This window comes from Paramisgurnus dabryanus, chromosome 19 (genome assembly GCF_030506205.2).
Source record: "Paramisgurnus dabryanus chromosome 19, PD_genome_1.1, whole genome shotgun sequence".
Taxonomy (NCBI): Eukaryota; Metazoa; Chordata; class Actinopteri; order Cypriniformes; family Cobitidae; genus Paramisgurnus; species Paramisgurnus dabryanus.
In genome coordinates, this window is record NC_133355.1 from 11,146,737 (window position 1) to 11,170,095 (window position 23,359).

The 23,359-nt window shown below is 37.8% G+C and overlaps 2 protein-coding genes across 8 annotated transcripts in view; both read right to left on the reverse strand.

The window, feature by feature from the left end:
• The window catches only part of atp9b (ATPase phospholipid transporting 9B), a 60,406-nt gene extending 43,337 nt beyond the window's left edge, over positions 1 to 17,069 (reverse strand). For 2 of the 4 annotated variants that reach the window (XM_065288846.1, XM_065288840.1), the window contains exons 1-9: positions 16,970 to 17,069; positions 13,801 to 13,974; positions 8,125 to 8,275; positions 7,303 to 7,416; positions 6,658 to 6,766; positions 4,608 to 4,666; positions 2,444 to 2,495; positions 1,122 to 1,216; positions 22 to 102 (exon numbers count right to left, since the gene is read on the reverse strand). In XM_065288846.1, coding sequence (XP_065144918.1) covers positions 22 to 102; positions 1,122 to 1,216; positions 2,444 to 2,495; positions 4,608 to 4,666; positions 6,658 to 6,766; positions 7,303 to 7,416; positions 8,125 to 8,275; positions 13,801 to 13,974; positions 16,970 to 17,049 — 915 coding nt within the window. In that variant the 5' untranslated portion in view covers positions 17,050 to 17,069. Of the gene's footprint in view, positions 1 to 21; positions 103 to 1,121; positions 1,217 to 2,443; positions 2,496 to 4,607; positions 4,667 to 6,657; positions 6,767 to 7,302; positions 7,417 to 8,124; positions 8,276 to 13,800; positions 13,975 to 16,912 lie in introns of all 4 variants that reach the window. The other 2 variants (XM_065288850.1, XM_065288853.1) reach the window with 2 other exon arrangements.
• Positions 17,070 to 17,585: 516 nt separating this feature from the next.
• sall3b (spalt-like transcription factor 3b) overlaps positions 17,586 to 23,359 on the reverse strand; it is a 34,656-nt gene continuing 28,882 nt past the window's right edge. For all 4 annotated transcript variants that reach the window (XM_073812724.1, XM_065288757.2, XM_065288744.2 and 1 more), the window contains 3 exons: positions 20,142 to 23,075; positions 19,465 to 19,808; positions 17,586 to 19,252 (listed from right to left, as the gene is read on the reverse strand). In XM_073812724.1, coding sequence (XP_073668825.1) covers positions 18,857 to 19,252; positions 19,465 to 19,808; positions 20,142 to 23,075 — 3,674 coding nt within the window. In that variant the 3' untranslated portion in view covers positions 17,586 to 18,856. The remainder of the gene's footprint in view (positions 19,253 to 19,464; positions 19,809 to 20,141; positions 23,076 to 23,359) is intronic.

The window sequence follows — 23,359 nt, forward strand, 5'->3', positions numbered from 1 at the left end:
ATTAACAGCACTTTCTCTTACCCTTGTGAAGTTCCCCTCGAAACTGTGAATGTCCAGTTGGGGCTTCTGGGCGTAAACGTAGGCACTGATGGAAAAGAGATCCTGTAAATAAGAAAACAAAAAATGCATGAAAAACATTAGAGCAATTAATCAACAACAGAAACGTCAGGCGGACAACGTTCTGGGCCGGACCCAAACCCGACCTCTCTTTCGTGCGAGTTCCCGCAAGTATTATGGCAGGACTCAAACTGACTAACAATCACAGCGATTCTCATGAAAATAAGCCCCTTCTGACATCCTGCCACAAGTCTGCGTTTCAAACAGAACAAATACTGCAGACAAAACAAAATAATTAAAACGAAACAAAACTTCGACAGGCTGCTTACAAATTATAATGACTTTTGCATTTGATGACGTGTCTGCGAGTATGAAAAACAGGGAGGTTTTACGATCAAGCCCACCAAGGCACCCGATCCAGCCGCTCCCTCTTTACTGTGCCGATCATTCGGCGACTTGCTGAAATTTTAATTCTGTGATCACATTAAGTGGTTTCGGAAAGACAAATACAAACGTGAACCCGTACTCGGGGTGAGTGTCATCTCTACGCTGATGCCACCGGGAGACAGGCCGCTCAGCGGATTCCAGTTGTCTCTCGGGGTAAAATTACCGGCCCATGTGAAACAAACCCTCCCGCCAGTAAATCAGATACACAGTGATATCAAACATGAGCCTCACTGCCATCGTCCTGAGAGAGTTTGAGTGTGGACACATCACTCATTGCCTACGGGGATAAAGTTACAGCCCCATCTGAGAACAGAAGCGGCTGAAATTTGATTTGGGATGCAGTTGATGTCTTTGACATGTAAAATCATACTACCTTGATTAAACCATTTACATTTTTTATACTGTATATTATATTATTAACAAAAACTTTTGATAGAATTGATTACAGCAAGTAAGGATATCTATCAGCAGAAGATTTTAAACTGAAATTATGTCTATAAATGCACAGTGCATGACTGCACAATTATTTATCTATTAATCCAAACTTTTAGTATCTATACCTGCAAAAATCTGTCAACGTTAGCATACATGTTATTTTAAGATTTTAAGGTTCGTACCCCTAAAGCAGAAAGTCTTTGAGTGCAAGCAACTGCAATTTTCAGCTTCCAGTCTGTCTCTCCATCCAGCTGATCTGTTCTAATAAAACACGAACCTGAAAAAGTGATTAAAAATAAATATTACTATATGATATTATTAGAAAATATTATCACATATATTCTGACTCATCATCCAGTGATGTAGCTTATATATCTCTATTTACAAAGAGAAAAGTTTGAGGGCTGAAGGACAATGCATTAAACATCTGTGCTGGGTCAAAGCATTGGCCCCATGCATTAAAGAACTCTGATTGGATAACAAAGTGTTTATATTGATCTCAGACAAGACTGATATAACAGGCAGTAGACAGAAAAGGTCACTTTCTTTAAAAGAAGCGGTGTTCAATGATAATGCTCCATTTATTGTGTATGTGTCTCACAAAACATGAATTATATCTGAGAAGAGACTGAAGAATTATAGTAATTACAATTTTGGAGAATAAACTTAATTGTTCATAATATAATGTTATGAAGACTAAGCAAATAGCAACTTTACAATTTTAATAATTGAGCAAAATATAATCTGGAAATGTGAAATTGTGTTTGTAATATATTAACACATTTTAATATCTTTATAAATTGAATTTCTGACAGTGACAACATCTACTGACTTCACTATACAACATTTACTGAAGCAACTTTATATAAGCAATATATATTATATTCAGTGAGTTTCTTTTTTAGGACAATGTTGGCAGTAGGGATGGGGCGGTATGAAAATTTCATATCATGATTATAGTGACCAAAGTTATCAATATTATCATGGTTTTGTTAAAATGAGATGGAAATGTTCAAAAAGAACTGATACACACTGAAAACATAAAAAAGTTTTATTTTTGAAAATCACAATTTAATATTTTATGTCCCTGAAATTATTTCTGTAGTAAAAATAAATAAATAAATCTGTCTAATAAGTTTACCTTGAATGAATAGAATACATTAACCCTTAAATGCCTTCTTGTGCAAAAAACTAGGTTGCATGGTTGCATGCATGTGCGCCTGCGTCAAACTGATTCTGGCTGGACAGGATTTTCCGCAAGTTTTCAAAATAATTTTATCGTGGTTAATCCTGAAACCGGTAATCGTCCCATCCCTAGTTGGCACGTACAAATTTGATAAAATTTCCGAATTTTCCAAAGACCGCTTTCGGTAAAGTCATACTACTGTATGAAATGAATAGTTACAATTACCATTAATATGATATATTTTCTGATTTTATAAATTTCACCAGCAGATCAGGGAAGTCTAAAAGCTTTGGTGTGAGATTAAGAACTGAAACTCACCCGTCTTCTCAGAGGTCCTCAGGAAAATCATATCAGCAGGAATCCTCTGATTCTATCCCAAAAATCAATACACATTGATCAGAGGCCATCAAGTGTCAATGTCATCCATAGTAACTAAAAATAAATTCCTGTTAAAAAACTAAATCCTGTTCTCCTGTAAAGCTCGGTAGTAGAGCATTGCATTAGCGGTGTAAAAGGTCATCAGTTCAAACCCTGGGAACCCACATGCTGATAAAAAAAAGTGTACATTGTATATGCAGTAAGTCGCATTGCATAAAAGAGTTTGTCAAAATCATAAAAGTAAATGAATGTTTTGGTATCAGAGGTGCAGACCTGATATGTTTCAAACAAATAAAGTTGATTACAGAATGTTCATTAATACAAATTTAAGCAATAAATAAACTGAACACTATTTGAGTTTCCTATGCTAATTTGTTACGGAATTGTTAAAGTCAAATTCTGCTGGAATCAATTGTGCCTTTAGTTTGGTTTTTGTTAAAACAGTTTCATTATTTGTTTAAAGAGCAGTTCAAGACAATTATTAATTACATTTCCAAACCATATGGCGTGGTTTTCCTATTAAACACAAATGGAATTTTTTAGAATCTTCATGCAGCTCTTTGCCATACAATAAAACGTTATACCAAGCATCTGTCAATGCTTCTGAAGTCATATGATAACTTTAGTAGATGTGCAATTTGTAATTAATTTTTTTAAGCAGAAAAGACGAAGGTGCAAATGTAAGAAAAGGTGCTCCCTGCTTTCCTTCAGAGAATTTGACAGAAAAACAACGTACGAATTTGGATGATGGTGAGTAAACTGTTTCTATACCCATAAGTTGCTGTCCATTGAAAGTCTTTTCAATCAGTTACCTTAAAGGAATAGTCAATTTTTTTAAAAGAAAAATCCAGATTTACTCACCACCATGTCATCCAAAATGTTGATGTCTTTCTTTGTTCAGTCGAGAACAAATTATTTTTTTTGAGGAAACATTGCAGGATTTTTCTCATTTTAAATGGACTTTAATAGAGCCCAACATTTAATACTTAACTCAACACTTAACAGTTTTTTTCAACAGAGTTTCAAAGGACTCTAAACGATCCCAAACGAGGCATAAGGGTCTTACCAACCGAAAAATAAAAAATATGCTCTTTTAAACCACAAATTTTCGTCTAGATCCGGTTGTGATGCGTCAGCGTGACCCCACGCAATACGTCATGACGTCAAGAGGACACAGAGGACGAACGCGAAACTCCGACCAAGTGTTTACAAGTGTGTTGAAAGAGGACCGTTCCTACGTTGTTGTATGTCAACTGATACTAATTAATGTCTTTGTGTCAGTTTATTGTTTACAATGGTCCGCAAATGTGCCTTTTTATATATGTAACACGTGACCTCCCTACGTCACTACGCATTTACGTTAGGTCGCGCTGGACCGGACCTAGACGAAAAGTTGTGCTTTAAAAGACCATATTTTTTATTTTTCTTGTCAAAAATGACAATCGTTTCGCTAGATAAGACCCTTATGCCTCGTTTGGGATCGTTTATAGTCCTTTGAAACTCCGTTGAAAAAAAATGTTAAGTGTTGAGTTAAGTATTAAATGTTGGGCTCTATTAAAGTCCATTAAAATGAGAAAAATCCCGCAATGTTTTCCTCAAAAAACATAATTTCTTCTCGTCCGAACAAAGAAAGACATCAACATTTTGGATGACATGGGGTGAGTAAATTATCTGGATTTTTCTTTTAAGAAAATGGAATATGCCTTTAAGTTTTAATATCACTTAATATCCTGGCATAGAAGGTAGCTGTAACTTGTGTTTACAGTAGTGTGGCACCTAACAGAGCCAGTTTGTCAAGCTTTTTGTTTATAAGCTTTTGAGATATTAATTTATTAGGTATGCTGAACTTGCAACAATATATGGGTATATATGATGTTAGTGACTCTGTAACAATAGTCTTATTTTCGCGTTCTGTTGAATAATTGAACAAGGTCATTTCCCTAGCAAGCAATTAAAGTGAACCACAGACAGCGAGAAAGAGACAGACACAATGTCCCACTGAAAGAATGACAGGATTTCATGTGACATATCACATAGCAGCACGTTTATGCTGATACCTTCAACAACAAAGGACGGGGAGAGAGATAAAAATAAGAGAACAAACCTTTTCCACAATGATTAAATCTCCGACCTGTATGTCTGAGCTCTTTACGTTGATCTTCCCTGCAATGCAAAGATGGACAAAGAATTGCAATTAAAATGTATTTGGTCAATGAGCAGGCATTTATGCTTTAATATAAAATCTTTTTTAAATTAATAAATATATAATATTTCAAAAACATTTCAAAGCCAGTGGTGTAAAAGTACTAAGTACTGTTACTTTAATAAAGTACATTTTTCAAGTGTCTTTATCAGAGTGTTTTTTTCCGTTTATTTATTAAATCCAAAACATAATATTATCCTTTTGAATCCACTACATTTCATATTAAATTACATTTAATACTTAATTTAATAAAAAATCTTAAGTTACTTTTCGTGAGTAAAAAGTAATAAAGTATTAATAAGAAAGTAGTACTTATTTATACATTATTTATAATGTACTTAAGTAGTAAGGGTAAAAACAACTTGTATTTATGAAATGTAGTGTAGTGACAAGTACAATGTTATGCATCTGAATCTAGTAAAGTCAAAGTATATCAAAAACACTTTGATATAGTACAGTTACTTGAAAAGTAAGTAAAGTACATCATTGCTTACACCTCTGTTCAAAACAAGCTCAATTACAGTATATGACGGCTTGAAGGCTACAATACATCAGAATAATCAATACAATCTCATGGCAATTCATATGTATTTTATAAGGTGACAAATTTATATTACTTGGTATATGACCACATTCGTACATTTTGGTATGATTTGCTTTCGCCCCTGTGACATTGGGTTTACGGGTGGAGTTTTATTATTGTTTTTTCTAATAATTGTAGGTTTTTGTACAATTCACTTCATTTAAACAATAATTATACAATAATTTATACAAATCTACGGAGCCCCTAAGGGGACATGGAGAAAAAATTTAATAAAGTTTAGTTTCGCGTGCACACGTAAAATCTATCGCGTTTAGTTTCGCACGCACGCGTGAAACAAAACTTTAAAAAAAAATATGCACATGAAGGTTTCCTGTGAGCACATGAAACTAAATTTTAGATTTTTTTTTACTCCAATGTCACCTTAGGGGCTCGGTACAAATCAAACAAAAAAGCTAATCATACAAAAACATACAAATGTGGCAGTATGAAATAACACAAATAAGCCAACTCAAAAGCCAACTAGCTACAGCGTTAACTGGCGCTGTCCCGTAAGCAGGACACTTAAGTTTACTTCAATATTTTTCATGTAAATGTTAATCTATCCCGACAAACTATATTGTTGGAAAGGTCTAAGAATATAGTTTTCATATTTCAAAACCTTTTCCCAGTAATAATAATGCAGTAACTGTAATTTATTTATTTATTTATTTGTGACAAGAGTATGCAGCAAACCAAAACAAATCAGTTTTTGATAATTTTATGTATTAAAAATTATACTATATTGCATTTTTATTTATTACAAATAAATGTAAACTGCTATAAAAATATATATATATTTTCACCTCCAGACACTTCTGTAAAAAAACGTTGGAGTGTCCTTGTGAAAACAAGACCAAAATTAGTCTTCTAGACCAAAAAAATAAATGCCAGAGTTATATTAATTTGAAGGTGTACATCACCTTTTCACCCCCTCCCCCCACTCAAAAAGGGATGCGCCAGTTAAAGGGTTAAAATAAAAATACAATAGCTAGAAAAACACAATATAATTTATTTTCACAATCACATCATCATCATGAACCAGTTTTAAGTGAACCTACATTATTACAAATCTTACTTTTTTCTTATGAAAAAACATTTAGACTATCAGTCCAATGTTTGGACATATCTACTCTACTGTACTTACATTATATAGTAATAGTAAAGTTATCCAAACTTTGAAATACAACAAAGACTGACAATAAAGTCGTCTATTTTGTCTTACTCAAAGTAGACTTGGGCTATAGCATTCACTTGACCAACTTCATCCGAGATGCTTTTTAAACAGAACTGAAGGTGTTCTCGCTAATTCAGATGATGATAAACAAAACTAGCATCTGCTATCAGAGCTTCTGGCATCAGTGTGGTCACCTCTCATTGTGAGTTTACTGTACAGCTGAGAGTTCATCTCTTTATCTCGCCTGCATCGCCGAACTTCATCAACCGCTTCTCTCACCATAGTGACGGCCAACACAAAGCCCTGATCAACAACAACAAAAGGAACGATGAAAGAAACGTATGAATGAACAAACTCAAAGAGCTGAGAAACACGGTTTACATGCAGTGGCCAAAATAAGATTTGGACACTTGAATGAATTTCACTGCATAGATAAGAAAACAGCGAACCAAAGAGCTTCTGCATACAAATGCCTCTTGAGATTTTTTCTCCAGAGAGCACGCTTCACTTTTCCCTGCAACGACTTTGAATCGACTGTTGCTAAGATGATTTTTAGTCGATGTTTGTATTCAAAGGTGTAGTTCATCACATTAACTATGAACACGTTCCGCAAAGTTTGACAAGCAGAAAGTGTATCTTCACTGTTTATCATTTGCAACATAAACTTTTGTGAAATGTTTTGCTTACTATCTTTAAAATAAATGCGACTTGGTTTGACGTTTTGTTATATTATGCAATTTTTAAGTACGGCTTAAGTGTTCAAATACTTTTCGGGGCCACTGTATGCTGTGAAATAAATGCTCAATGATCTCCATCTTCATACGGTACGCCATACGTACCAGCGGGGCCCAGTAGGTGTACAAATATCCGATCTTCAGCGATGGAACAAACTGAGAACAAGCCACCACCAGAAAATACAAGTTGAGGAAGAACTTAAATTGCTGGTAAAGTACCTAAAAAACAAAGTAAATATAAATATTAATAAATATACTCTTAAACGGACCATTTGCAATATATCTCATGCTGCAGTTGCATTCAATGAAAACATAATAAGACGTTAAAGGCTTTAATGTCTGTTACAGCACAGTCCGCTTATACATGTGGCATGCAAACCCAGCGCACCTGATTGGTTTATACATAATTCATCGTGCAAGCTGCAAATACTTTGCCAAGCGCGCATACACAAGGCGCGTTCCTCTGAATAAGACATTGCCAGCAGTCATAATACAGTAGATCGCTTACACACTCAGTGGAAAAAGATACGTTAGATTGCTGTTACTTCACAGCTAGTTACACATTAACCTGATTACTGAGCAAATCTGCTGCGAGCACTCAGGGTAGAGATTTCACTTTAAACAGCCCAGCGAGATCTGTCAGAGTCTGAGATAAACGCAGGCACAAACCGCGGATTTGGTATTTGATGTAAAGTCAACAACGAAATTAGCTTTCTTCTTTATTAACAGACAACAGCTGCCTAACTGTATAACCTGTCAAATTCAACAAATAAATAAAATAAAATGAAAACAGAGAGCAAAAATATGTAAACAATATAAAGAATTAAGTAACATTTCAAATAATAACCAAACAAATATGAAAATAATAACAAAACATGTAGGTCTACGGCTTTCTCATAAACGAAACATGCATCGAAACGGCCTTACCCCTGGCACAAAAGTGACAATGTTGTACTTCTGGTTCTTGATGGCATTTTTAGGGTACCTCTCTTCACATTTCTCGGGATGTCCCAACCAGACTGTCCGAGGCTTTAGCTCCTTCTTCCTGCGACATGTGTGAACCAGACATTCACAACAGCTGCGTGACAAGAGAGAGCGGGAGGAAAGAGATCATCTAGTGATTAGATAGATTCACTAGAAAAGAGCTACAGGCGCAGTTTAGGCCTGGGTCCCAGTAATGTTCTTAATTTAAATGCATCCCTGACCAAATAATTAACAAACACGCATAAACATTGCTTCTAAATTGGAGCTTTTCCTAATTTAATTTTGAAACCGGACGATTTTGTTTAATTATCACCCTATTAATCACTTAAATCATGCTTTAAAACGAACGCCAAGGCATTTTGCGGTTTCGCCACTAGTTGCATGCATCTCAAGCTGATTCCACTTGAAAATCAATGCAACTTTAATATAAGAGACGTCTCGTTACAAAAAACATCTCGTTTGTTAAAAATACCAGGCCTAGTTTCATTGAACTTTGTGCAGACAACACAAAGCACTTCCACTAAGAAGTAAAAGTAAAAGAATAAAGGATGCATGTTGAAACCCCGTGAAAGGAGGCGACGCCAGCTAAGCTGGCATTTACAGAGAACGCACGCATGCATTCGGGGTGGTCTAGCCTGGCGATTAACATTCTAGGTTAATAACCAAATGGTTGCAGGTTTGAAACCCACAAGGAACGATTTTTAATAATAGCTATCAGTATTGTACCCTTAAGCAAGCAAGCCACTCAACCCTAGGTTGTTCAAAAGGAACTTTCTTTGTAACATATCGTCACTCTACAACAACGTAAAAGTACCGGAAAAATGCGTTTAAATGGTCTGGTGGCAATAAGTGACTGAATTTCGCCTGCAGAAGGTTTAGTGAAAGCTATAGGCTCACATTTTTGTCCACTTTGTTTGCACAGATTATATGGGAAACCATCAGTTTGCATCAGTAAAATCTTCTAAAATTAACATGAAATGGCATTCGCAGCACATATTTAGGACTGGATAATATTGGACCATATTCATATGTCAGTAATTTTGGGATGGGTGGCGATATACGATAAATATCTCAGTGTTTTCTACAAAGTAGAATCAGTGTTTACATGCAAGTCAAAGCCTTGTGTGAGATGTCACACATCACCTTTATTAAAACAGCGTTTGATGAAATTAAATTTAAAGACAAGATTTTTCTCACTCCAGCTGAACAATATGAGAGCTGGTGTCGGTGTACATTTCTGGCAGAGCATCTATTGCAAAAAAGGAGGGTTAAATCAGACCATACTCATACAGGGCTCCAGACTAACTTTTTTCACTAGAAGCACAGTGGCCCCAACTGAAAATTTTAGGGGCGCAACCAGAAAATTTAGGGGCACCCACCCTGAATCAACATGCTAACCAAATATTCACATTTCTACTTATTTACACATTATATTACTAATAACTACTTTGATAGATGCAGAAAGTACAATGTGCTGTTTCAAATTCAGTGTCACATCACAAAAAAAAAGGTCAAATTTACGGGTCGCACATCTGCGACTGGATGTAAAATTCAGTGGCACACTCTCATATTTTGGTGGCAAAATGCCCCCATTTGGTGGCAGTCTGGAGCCCTGTCATATAGACAGCATTGTCTCATCTCATATCCCAATGGGAAAAAAATAAAGATATATTACCAAAACTCTACTGTATACACTGCCCATTCCTATTCATTTTAATTCAATAACGTGTATTTACAAGTGCAACATTATTTCATGCATTAAATAAGTATTTAAAAAAAACTTTTTATTCACTCTTGCACTTCGAAAACGCAAAATATTCAAGATGCATATCCACTTTTTTCTCGAACGCGGAAGTAAGTGATGTGACGTATTTCCTTTCCGGTGCGAGACTTCCGGTTCAAAAGCCATCCGGTAGAAAACAGTGTAGTGGGAACACGCATAAAACATGATTTAAACAGTTAATATTTACTACACCTGCCATGTATGAACCAGTGTGAGGATGAAATTAAGAAGTGGCTTGATATATGTAAATATATTCAATCATTTCGTGTTGTTAATCGGAGGTGACGGGTCTTCAATGGACAAATATAAAAGCACAGAGACATACCAGTATCTTTACAATGGGAAAGTCAGTCGAGGGTTTGTACATGGAATTTACAAAGACTTCGTGTTTTTAACTTTTCAGGGGATGGTTTAAAATGTCACAACTGTCCCTCTGGTGTGAGTTTTTTTAACGGCAATTTAATGGACTTATTTATGGCGACACGTCGAGCTTCACGCGGTCCGACACAGTCAGCAGTATCTTTCTCATTCAACACATTGTAAGTTATTTGAACAAACCATAATAAACATATTAAACTACTACATGTATTGAGTATTGTTTTTGTTTCATGAAAATATTATTACATCGCTTCTTATGCTGGTGGAGACATGAGCTTATGAAATTATTTGCTTACTTTTTAAAGTTTTTGCTTTTTCATTTAAAACATAGCAAAAGTATGTGCACACATTACAAAATATTATAAACATTAACTTAGCAGATTATGTCGTGTATATTCTGTACTGTAATCGCATTTTTCTAAAAATATATAGTAGCAGAATAAATAAATCAGCTAAATCAGCATAATATTAGTTGTTTTTTAATAATTATTGTATTTTTTGTTTACTGGAAGTTTCTATGAAAGGTTTTACTGGATGGATTTGTAAATACAGATCATGAGTGCATGTGCGCCAGATACACATTCAGCTCTTGTGCATGGCTTATGGTTAAAACAAATGTTTTGTAGAGATTTAGTGCATATTTATCTATTATGGCAACCCCTAACTATACAAATTATGCCGGTCTTCCTGGATTTCATAATAAACATTAAACAGCCAGTCAAAACGGCACACTTGTGTCCTTCGCAATAGACTACCATTAGCTTTAGTGGCTCACCGGAAGTCATAAACAGGAAAGCTCAAAGATGGCGGTGCCCACATTTACGTCAAGAAACAGGTGGATACAGTAAGATATTGCAAATGACAACCATTCAAATACTGCAAGCTTAGATTCCATGCGGGCCTAGAGATATCTAAAGCGAATAAAAAACCTGTGTAGATTATGTCCTCTAAAACCACCCCTGCCAAATAAACCCCTCCCTATTAAAATCAAACCCGATTCGCTGTGAAGGTCAGAGACAGCGGCAAACACTGTTGACCTTCATATTCATTTTATATTCTAGCGGTTCCCTGCAGAACGGTGTGACGCTGCGCAGGTGCGGAGTCTACCCTCCGCTTAGTGTACACAGTCATGCCGACTGGTTTGGATGGCATTGAACTAAATTACATAAACTTTGAAAAAATATATAATAATATTTGCGTTGGCCTCTTCTGCCTCCTGTCTGTAAGTGCCAGTGCCCAGATTCATAAGAGAGATTATTTGCTCAAATGAATGTAGTTTAAATAATAGGGCCGTTTGAATAAGCAGAGTTATTCTGCTTGAATTATTTGTTCATTTCATAATCCTCTGCCTAAGCACACAGAAAATTACTGGAAAGCATCAAACTGCTCAGCTGTGCGAAATCCCATTTGTTCATTAGAAAAAAAATCAATACCCAGCATACAATTGAGATGCACCGCTGATAATCCAGCATAAGAGGACGAGTCAAACGGACACTTTCATAACCATGCATCTATAATATCTCCTTTCAAAGCAGTTGTGTCATATGTCAGTGACGTGACACAAAAGGCATTGCGATAGTCTTTGAATGTTGGCCCAAAATAGACATCGAACGGCGATGTTGTTGGCTTGCATAAGCACGGTTTGACCTTCTGACTGATGATGCGCAGAGAGCACCTCAATCCAAAAACACAACCTGTGCTTGTGTGTGCATTTCATGCACAGCTACCGGTGCGTTTGAAAGGAGCCGCGCCAACCTGGCACAAGCACTACAAACACAAACTATAAGCTGCGTGATAGCGGTCACATTTTATTAACAAAAAGTCAAGGCCGGTGTCAAAGATCTTGTGTCAAAGTGGATTTTATCTGCAAATCGAAGAAAAAGCAACTTGAAGGCATACAGTAGTTCACCTTAAAAATAAACAAATATCTCCAATTTTTTTTGAAAATATGCTCATTTTTCAGCTCCCCTAGAGTTAAACATTTGATTTTTACCTTTTTGGAATCCATTCAGCTGATCTCCGGGTCTGGCGCTACCACTTTTAGCATAGCTTAGCATAATCCATTGAATCTGATTAGACCATTAGCATCGTGCTAAAAATAACCAGAGAGTTTCGATATTTTTCCTATTTTAAACTTTTTTAGACTTTTCTATAGTACATTGTGTACTAAGACCAACAGAAAATTAAAAGTTGTGATTTTCTAGGCCGATATGGCTAGGAACTATACTCTCATTTTGGCGTAATAATCAAGGACTTTGCTGCTGTAACATGGCTGCAGGAGGCGCAATGATATTACGCCGCAGCCGAAAATAGTCCTCGTTGGCCCTCTCCCAAATGGCACACTTCATGTGGACTTTCGGTCTCATGGACTTAAATTGCGCATGCTCGCTTAGTCTACGAATCCGTAGGGTGTCCCATCTGTCATTTTTACTCTTTAAAGTGTGCTCGTCAGCGCCCCCTTTGCCCCCTTGATGCCGTCTCTGGTGAAGCCCGCACTGCAGCAGGCTTTGCCCACTTTACCAACCCAGAAGTCTTTGCGAAAGAGCAATCAGACCAATGACGCTCGAGTCCCAAAACATGACTCCGGTGCACCCACGTGGACTCGCATCAAGGGTCCCTAAAGTCAGCACTCTATGATGTCATCAAAGTGTGGACTCTGAGGAGGACGACAAATGCGGAGTGTGCCATTTGGGACAGGGCTTTAGTAACTTTCAATGGCAGGGGACTATTTTCAGGCAGTGCGTAATATCACTACGCCTGCTGCAGCCATGTTACAGCAGCAAAATCCTTGATTATTACGCCAGAATGAGAGTATAGTTCTTAGCCATATCTGCCTAGAAAATCACAACTTTTAATTTCCTGTCAGTCTTAATACACGATGTAACTACAGAAGAGTCAAATTTTAAATAGGAAAAATATCGAAACTCTTTGGTTATTTTTTTGCGTGATGCTAATGGTCTAATAAGATTCAATGGATTATGCTAAGCTATGCTAAAAGTGTTAGCGCCAGACCCAGAGATCAGCTGAATGGATTTCATAACGGTAAAAATCAAATGTTTAACTCTAGGAGAGCTGGAAAATGAGCATATTTTCAAAAAAAGCGGAGTGTCCCTTTAATGGCACCCACTGACTTCCATAGTAGGAAAAAACCTATGTAAGTCAATGGGTGCCATCAACTGTGAGGTTACCATCATTTATCAAAATATTTTTTTAAATGTGCTCAACACATAAAAATAAAATGCATAGAGGTTTAGAGCAACATGAGGGTGAGTAAATAATTTTTTTTTCATTTTTGGGTAAACAATCCCTTCCATGCTCATTATGGACTGGAGAAAGCTATGTAAAATTCTTTAAAATTGCCTACTTTTGAGCTCCAACATCCGGAAAAACATGAGGTGAGTAAATTATCTCTCTAAATGATCTTTGCCTTTACCATGAGTTCTTATGTGGGCTGTTACCTGCTGCACAGGACCTTCCATCCACCACAAAGGAACCAGGCCAGTCCTCTTCGTCTTTGACTGATTCTGGCTCTGGGTAGCGTCTGATAGTCGCTTTCGTCGTTTTCGAATGCTTCCTCTGACATCATCAAGGGCATCTCATCAAGGCTTGAGTATTCGTCTTCAAGCTGGTACCTGAAACAATCAAATGAAACAGGAAAGTTAAATGATGTTGCATGCTTAGAAAAATCATCATCATGATATTTTACCAAAATAATTTTAATGTATTTAATATATTTAATAACACATAAATGGCAATTTAACCTTCAAAGCAACAAGAACAACAGATTGAAATATTTCCGTTTTGTTATTTTAGGCAGTCTAGCAGTTTAAGACAAACAAAATGAAATAAATTGGCACACTGGGAGTGTTTCTTCTCCCACAAAAGCATTCTCACCATTATTATTAATTTAAATAAAAAATACATTATCTTTTATACAGAGCAGACAGTTTTAAAATCACCTACGTAAATGAGCAAAACAAAATACATAGAAGTTAAATGAACTGATCCTCTCTCACATTCAGCTCCCGTGCATTGAGACCTGTTCAAGTCTCACACACACATCTCAAATCCAGAGCAGCAGAATGCTATTGTGACACTCTGAAACAGCCAAAATCCCACGAGGATATCAGCTTCCACACACACAAAAGCCAAGCCGTTTCTGCAGCATCTCCACTTCAGTCTCAGCATCAAAACCTGCATGTTCGCCTTTCTCTCTAGAGCCATCCGTGGATAGATTTAATTCATGCAATTAGGCTTTAGTGACCAACCCAAACACAGACGGCCTTTTGCAATTGAATAATAAAAGACACATACCATATCCAGACAATGCTGACTGATCACGACTCATGAAATAATGTGTAAGTAAATATATTATAAAAATGACATCCAGGAACAATGGTGAACACTTAAAAACCTACAAACTCTAGTCCTGGGCACTTCAGAGATCTATGTAAAAATAGATGGAGTAGAATGGAGAGCGTGAATCATAGTTTACTCTTTCTCAACATGTTGCACGCCTACGCTGTGTTTGAAAAAATGATAAAAGTATTGCACTTACTGAACTCAATCAGCTACTTTTAAAAACAGTAAACCAGTGGTTCTCAAACTTTTCAGCGTGCGGACCCCCTTGTGTGGGGTGCATCCCTTCACGGCCCCAATCTCAAACTTAGAATTTAATTAAACAAAAGATAATTAAATTATACAAGTGTTGTTGGATAGCGGCTTTATCTTTCTGAGGTTTAATTACACAGAATTTATGATTATGATTAATTAGACAGAAATTAATGTATTTTATAAAATGTCATAAAACTTGGACACCTGGCACCATCTCACCCCCCAGTTTGAGAACCAATGCAGTAAACCAGACTGATGAAAATTTATTTCTGTGCCACCAAATGAAATCACAAAAATGTCTTTGTGTTGCAGTAATGTGAATGTGAGGAAGGGATGGGGTGGTTATCTGTAATAAAGAAGATAATGAAAAAACGCAAAAAATGTAAGTGGAAAGCAGGCTTCTATTAAACAAAATATATAAATTCCTTTTTCTATTTAATCTGGAGTGAAATATGACCCAGGCATGTCCTTGACAGGTTTCGTGAGATTGACCCTTATACGAGATTTGCAACAAATGGGAAATTTCAAATATTAGCTCTACAAAGGCTAATCGGTTCCTGCCGCAACAGGCAAGTTATTATTGAGGTATGTCAACAAAAACACATCACTTTGACATGTGTCTATGTGGATTTCGGCCTTTGATGTTCATAGAAAATCTTTTTGATTAAATCGCTTCAATAATGGCTGCGTACAAATGGCACTAATAAAAAGAAAATGACACAAATTTGTTAGTTGACTGTTGCAGTGCAGAAGAGGTGATGGAAGACATTAGTGGCCCGTGGGCCTACCACTGATATTTGTATTCAATTGTATTATAAAAGAAATCAGATGACCATCAAATCTGCTTAACCACCCATATAAATCAAGAAGGACAATAGAATAAGCAAAGTAAGAGCCAAGCATAGCTGGTGGTCCAATTAATCTATCCTAACTGCGGTCAGTTTTTCTGCTTTTCTCTTTCCTCCTCCATAAAGCACAAAATGATTCACAAAGTGATCATGTGCAATAGCATTACCCCAAACAATGAAATCAAATTAAGCAATCACTTTGGTTTAGATCCATATTCTCAAGAAGCAATACCACAAGCGGTCCTTAGAATGTCAGTATTTGACAAACAGCTGGATGCCATAAATACGGATCCTGTCTGCTGTTAGGCTGTTTACGCAGTTCAGGAAAACCAGATGGACATTAGGGTCTAAATGAATATCTTTGGTGCCTTTTTGCCTCACATAAACCGTGGGAAAACAGTTTTCAGAGATAAAGAATCCTTGCACGCTCTGTATCTGCAAACCACAAGACATGGGTCTATTTAAAACTCAATAGAAGTTCTGTATACTGTATATATTGAATTTGAGATATCGTATAAGATGGTCTTTAAGGGTCATAATACTGAAAAATCCAAACTTAAGTCCTTAGTTAAGATCTAACAAGTTTAATGTTTTAAATATGTTGCAGATTGAAATCCCTAGTTGCTAAACAGATAAGACAGAAGACTTTGAAGGACGTTTCTGTAGCCTATATATTATGGCCAATATATTCTGTGTCAAGAAATCTTATATAGACGTACCGAAGGCTGATGAGGTGTTAAATGTACCACATTTTCATGAAATGTCCCAAGAAGATAAAGTTATCACTTGAATATAACTACATAAACCTACGTCGGGGCATTATGCTTTGTTCTAATATGGATACAGCTAAGACTACATGTGATTTGAAAAGACTCAGCACGACAAAACAACTTAAAAGATTATTTCACGTTATATTGACAACACACGCTGCATGAAGACTCGTTTATCCTCTCGTATCCTATCACAGTCATGATCTGTAATTTGACACTGACAGCTCGCACAGCTGATTTTACACACTGCGGCTAACCCGTTAGCTGTTAGCATTCAACCCCGGAACCGCGACGTAAACAAAGTCAATATCTACGTATACATTACAAAAACAACTCACGCGAGTACCTTGAGTTAAAAGGAGAGTTTGAAAAGTATAATCCAGCCCTCTACGCACCTGGCAGGTCTGCCAGCATTATAATACGCTGGTTTTCTTGAATTCTTCCGTACGGGATTTAAAGGTATGCTGTCGGCCATCTTGGCTCAACTACGTAGGGGTTGTCGTCACTTCCTTTCTGTGCGACGACGCAAACTTGTTGATTTATTTAATAAGTTATTTCACGTTATGTTTCACCCTTTGGTAATGCTGCACTACATTTTATTCTACTGTGTTTTTTTTAACGAGGAGCAGGTTTTATCTTACAATAATTATAATCATTACATATTATATCATAAAATATTGTATTATAGAAATAGACTAAAAGAGGCTGTGTCACATCACACACTACACAATGAGGGAGTAAGAGATTTTATTTTATTTCTATAACTATAATGTTTTATGTTTAATTTTGCACTATATACTTTGTTTTATTTTTACTTTTATTTGCACTATTTGTACACAGTCCAACTGCAAATGCTTTGGCAATACAAATTTAAAGATTTTTTCATGCCAATAACTTTTTAGTTTCAAGCACACTTAAATTGAAATTGAGAGGGGGGAGAGGGAGGGAGGGAGAGAGAAAGGGAGGGGGCGTTTTCTCAAATACTCATAATAAATCATAACAAACAAAATATTTAGTCTGAGATTTTTTTTATTGAGGGAGGTGGCAATATTGCATCTTAGAAATAAATCCAGTTCAGTCAGTGTGTTTAAGAGCCCACCTCAGCTGCTCTATGTAAAAATACTGATGTGCAGACAGAAAAGCAAAATTGGAGTACACTTTAAATCCCGTTATGATGTATCTGGATATAAAAATAGTGTCTCCTATTCATGCAGAAGACACATCAAATGTCCCATCCCTTGTTTCAGCATTATCTATCTTATGAAAATTGATCCTTTGTTTTTTTTTCTGTTTCTCCCAACATTAAATGATACCTAAACAATATATTTTATAAAGAAAAAAGCACTACAAAAAAACTAAAATGACCTGTAACATGACAGATCTAACACATGACACTCAGTAAATAAGACAAAGGCTACCATTAAAGACAAGCTCTTTTAATTTTTTTCCTTTCCCTTGTCCCGTAATGTTTCTGGAAATATTCTGTAAAATACACTTAGAAAAATCTTGAGAAATAGAATCGTCCCGCATTACAAGGGCTTTTTATAGATAACTATACAACTGAAGTTTAAAAGTGTTTTTAATGTAAGATCTTTATTAACACATTTTAATTCAGAGTTTGGCCCACTATTTAATTTTGCATGTAAAGGGAAACAAGTCAGAAAATAAAACAGATACAGCACATGATCAGCATTATTAATATAATAACATTGTGTAAAATGGAACACTTCATTGTTGATGGCAGCTAAATTGAAACTAGCTTTCATAGTGGTGTTCTTAATTTACATAAAAATAAACAGTCTGCATCCTATGCATAGCAGCAAAGCAGTGGGATGTCGAAGAATATTACATTTCTTTCCAAAAACACTGCAATGTCTCTCTTCTGTCTTTTTTGGGGTCTAAAGTTACATACTTTTAGCTGTAGCTATATTAAGACCACAGTGTGGGAATCAAAACGTTTGTTAATATACGCAAACATGTTCCCTTTTCCATAAATGGAACGATATTTAACATCAAAAAAGGAAATAAAATAAAATACATATTTACAACATAAAATTATCACTTTATCTCAAAGCAATGCCCTTGTATCAAGTGTAAGGTTTCAGTCAGTGAGCATAATTGTAAAACTAAACCCAGCATCGGTGAAATGAAAACCAAGTGCCAGTACAGGATAAGATAAACTGAATATTTTTCCACACAAATAAAAGCATATTCTAAATTTTTTTTTAAATCAAGACGCTTTAATATCAACCCTAGTAAGGAGAAATATGTCACCTTTACTTTTAATTGATTCCAATGTCTTTTTTGTCATCAATCATCATTGAGAAGTGTTGTCCAGCACCCCTATCTAAGCCTGTTTTTTCAAGGGCTGTGATTGGTGGGCTGTTTCCAGTACTAGCTTTATCCGTTGGTACGGTAATAGCAGGAAGCTGAGGAACTCCTCCATTCTGAATTACGGATATTTCATTGTTCCTCATTGCTAAGCCATTAGTTATAGCCGCTGCATATCGGCTCCAGAAGTTTTGGTCCACGTTCATGGCCCGCGCTGCTAAATCCTTCTGAAATGCTTCGCTGAATTTCAAGGCATCACCTCCCAGAAGGGCAATTGGGTTTTCCACAGACAAACGTCTACCTCTACGAGCAGGGGTGTTATTCCACATGTGGGTGCCCATGTGCACCTGTAAATAAGCAGAGAAAATATTTATTTTTTTATTATTAACTATTTGCAACAGTTGTGTGTTTCTGTACTTTTAACACAACTTAGGGTTTATTTTAACATAAAATGTGTTCAAATTACACATATTGTGTTAAAAGCAAAACACAAAAAAGTGTGTCAAAAATTAACACATCCTTTCTTAAAGTGGTATTGTATTCGGTAATGGTCACGTACCTTAAGATTACCCTTTGTAGTGAAAGCTCGCCCACAGACAGAGCAGCCGAAGGGTTTCTCGCCTGTGTGTGTGCGCTCATGGATCTGCAAGGCACTGGCAGAGGAGAAGTTTTTCCCACATGCGCTGCAGTTGTGTTGCTTGGGGGTCCGTCGAGGAGGGGGTGGTCCGGTAAGCGAGGTGACGCCTGGTATCATCACCTCGGAGCGGGCGGTGGGAGACGGAATGCTAAATGCAGGAAAAGGCCCCTCTTTTAGCATGTACGGCTTACTGCAAACAGACATCTCCATTTTAACTAGAGCCGGGGCATTTTTTGTATCCTGTTCAGTGGTCCTTTGAAGATCGTCTGTAAATAGAAACAATAAAGAATTTGGGTTTTTTTCAATACAAATATAATTAATCAAATAGATCAAAAGCTAAAACTAATAAGCAAATTCCACAATTCAAGGTGTTAAGTATTCACAATTACAGATTAATGTGTTTATATTTACATTTGGGCAGGCGATTTTATCCAGAACGACTTACAGTGCATTTAACCTATATGTTTTTAATCAGTGTGTCAGTATGGGTGTTCCCTGTTAATCAAAACCACAAACTTTTGGGCTGCAAACACTTGCTTTACTAACTTAGCAACAGGAACACTATGTTTAACTAGTATCATATAGTATTTTTTTCTTACCATGTTCCTTACTGAAACATTGCACGTTGAAAAGGTTTTCTTTCTTGACTGTAGAATTGATCGATTGGATTCCAGTTTGATTAAGAGTCACCCCATTGACTAAATTTGTTACAGGAGAATCTGACGTTTCAGATTTTCCTCTTGTACTTCCTTCTACAATTTTAGAGGAGATGTTCAGTGAGGTGGAGAGCTCGTGTTGTCCCTCGGGTTGACTATGTGTGGGATATGTTGGAATGTGAATCGAACTTGACTGTGGCATTAAACTCGTCCTCATGCTTTGGTTCTCCATCTCACCAGAGGCGGTACGCCCAACAGCATGATGATCATTATCCATAGGTCTGCATCTGACCATCTTTTTCTCATTTGATTGGCTGGGACAGACAGATGAGTCACCCTCCGCGCTTTTAGTTTCGGGTACACCGGTTGGGAGCAATGAGATGGGTGGTGGACTTTCTGAAAAAGAGCTCAGAGTGTTTTCACTGTTTTCTACAACATCCCCTTCATCCTCAAATGAGATATCATCAAAGCAATCGTCGTCATAAGTACTCATGCTGTCAAAGCTCTCCATATCGGTATCTTTCTCATAGACAGTTTCAGTAAGCGGCGTGTTTGGAATCTGCCCACCCATGTGCATACGTATGTGCTGCTGTAGCACGACAGCATTGGTGAACTTTTTCTGACAGATCGGGCAGGAATGCTGAATCCGGAGGGGAGGCTTTGAACGGTGGACACCAAAGTGAGTCTTCAAGTTACCCTTTGTTGTGAAAGCACGGCCGCAAACTTTACATTTAAATGGCCTTTCACCTGTATGAATGCGGTAATGCATCTTCAATGCACTCTGACAGCTTAGCACACGGTGGCAGATCACGCATTGATTGGGATCCATCATCTTCTTGTCGATGTTTTCCACAAGCTGTTGGAGCTTCGATGTCTCAGATGTGTCTTGGAGACCACAGAATGGGAACTTGGCCTTAATCTGATCAGAGATTAGCGGGGGAGAAGAGGATTTATTAACTGCTAAAGTAACATTAGGGGACTCAGGGGTATTGCTCTTAACAGGTGTTGCTGTTGGCATGGAGTGTATAAGCAGATTGTGGTTTGAAGAGCTGAGGTTGTTATCATTTCGAGTCATATTGTTGGCCGGCAAGTGGACCTCCTCCGTATTGAAGGTCTGTATGATCTCTCCGTCTCTGTGTGACTTAGGGGATATCGTGGTGGACATATCTGTCTCAGTGCCAGTGGGATTGGGTGACGAAGGTGTCAGTTCACCTCTGGCTGGCGAGGGCCTGTGCGGAGATCTTTCAGATGGTGTACTTGTAAACGAATCACTTAAGCTTTCAATAATTGGTACCGTGGGTGGCAACTGTAGACCCACGTTGGACGGCCCTGTAGGTAAAACAGGCTTGCTGTCCAACCAAGTAGGTCCTGGTTTCTCTGGAGGAAAAGACATTCCATAGGGTATCCCAGAACTGGTTGGGATATTGTCCAGATATTCTGGGACAGGGTACGGATTCATCTGAACATGAGGGTATTTCTCCTTGTGCCTTTGGAAGTGAACTTTAAGGTTCCCCTTTGTTGAGAAACGATTGCCACAAATGTTGCATTTAAAGGGCCTCTCACCTGTGTGCGAGCGCAAGTGGATCTGCAATGCGCTATCACTGCCGAACACTTTGGCGCAGAACCTGCACTTGTGCTTAAAAAATGGGTCTTCAGAAGCAGGCTTGGTGTCAAAAATGGAGACCCCGGGAAGTTTGCCCTTGCGGTTCTTCATCATTGCAGCAAGTGGATCTAATGCACTGGCGGTAGCTGCTATGCTGGCCAGTGGATTGGGAAAGATTACTCCGTTGGGAGGACTTTGAGGTAGTAATGGTAGGTTGGCAGAGGGGCTGAGGAGGCTACTCTGGCAAGCTGATAATGGGCTGGGAGTGCTTATGGACTGGGTGTTACTAACATTAGAGAGTGATCCGCTACAGATCGGCAAGAGTGGGGAAGACCCACTGTAGCTGAAGAGATGAGGGCTTGAACTTGGTAAGGAAGAAGCGACACTGTCCATAGCTCTAGAGTTGGCCTGTCCACTGTTTGATTGGGAGGAGAGCAATGGTGGCCTCCCAAGCATAGAAGCCTGGGATACAGAGGCCTGCCCATTCACTGTAGAGGGCATGACCCCAGATAATGGAAGTACAGGAGGCGGAGCAATGCCCTGGAAATTGTAAGTGTTAGAGTCAGAGGGCAAGCTTTTCGAGGCAGGATTAAGTGCGGCTTGCGTAGGCTGCCTATTCATTACGGCGACCTGGCTGCGGATCTGTTCGATGAGCTGTAATTGCTGAACCTGCTGTTGCTGCAAAGCCATCAACTGCTCTAGAATCATGGGTATCGCAGCCGAGGTCAGCTTGCCTCCAGGTCCCGCACACTGAATGCTCTGGGAAAACTGTGCAACTGCCACTCTGGTGCTATGAAGAATCTCCAGGGTCACATTGGTGCTGGGCATATCATAGTGGTTGGTTACAGAAGGATCAGGCGAAGAAGTAGGATTTTCATTCTCAAGTGGTAGAGGGCTATTGTTTGTAGATTCATGCTCGGTCATACTAATATCCATGTCGTCATCCACATCGATGACCTGGGTTTCCTCGGGCATGCCGAGGCTCTCGTCGACTTTCTCAGCCAGATCAGAGTTCTGTTCGTTGGTCTCCATTTCTGCCGAGTCACTTTGAGCGCTTAAGAACGACTCTGTGGGCGATCCTCGGGACATCAGCTTTTCTTCATTGTCTTTTACTATCAGCACAGGAGGGTCCTCCGTACATTTCTGCTGGTGCTCCTGCAGTTCAGACCACGTGAAGAATTCAGCGCAGCACCTCTCGCACACGTGCGTCTCCTCGCCACCGCTGTGGCTTTCAGTGCTGCTGTCCTCCTCATCTCCTCCCCTCAAGAGAAGTGCTAGAGATAAAGACAGAGAAAAACGTGTGAATAGAAATTCCAGAGATGATAGATTTTTCACAGCTATTCTCGGAGGAGTGAACAATATAGATAAACTAAATCAATTGTACCACTTTACCAATTACTAAGAGCCTGCCTCTTTGTGCTCATGCTTCAAAGACTCAGATGATAATTTTCTTTAGACAATCCATCAAATTATGCGACCTATCTATTGAATATACGGGAACTTAATGAAATTCTATAGGAGATATTGATTTCCAATGTTTTTATACAATTCACAGCTG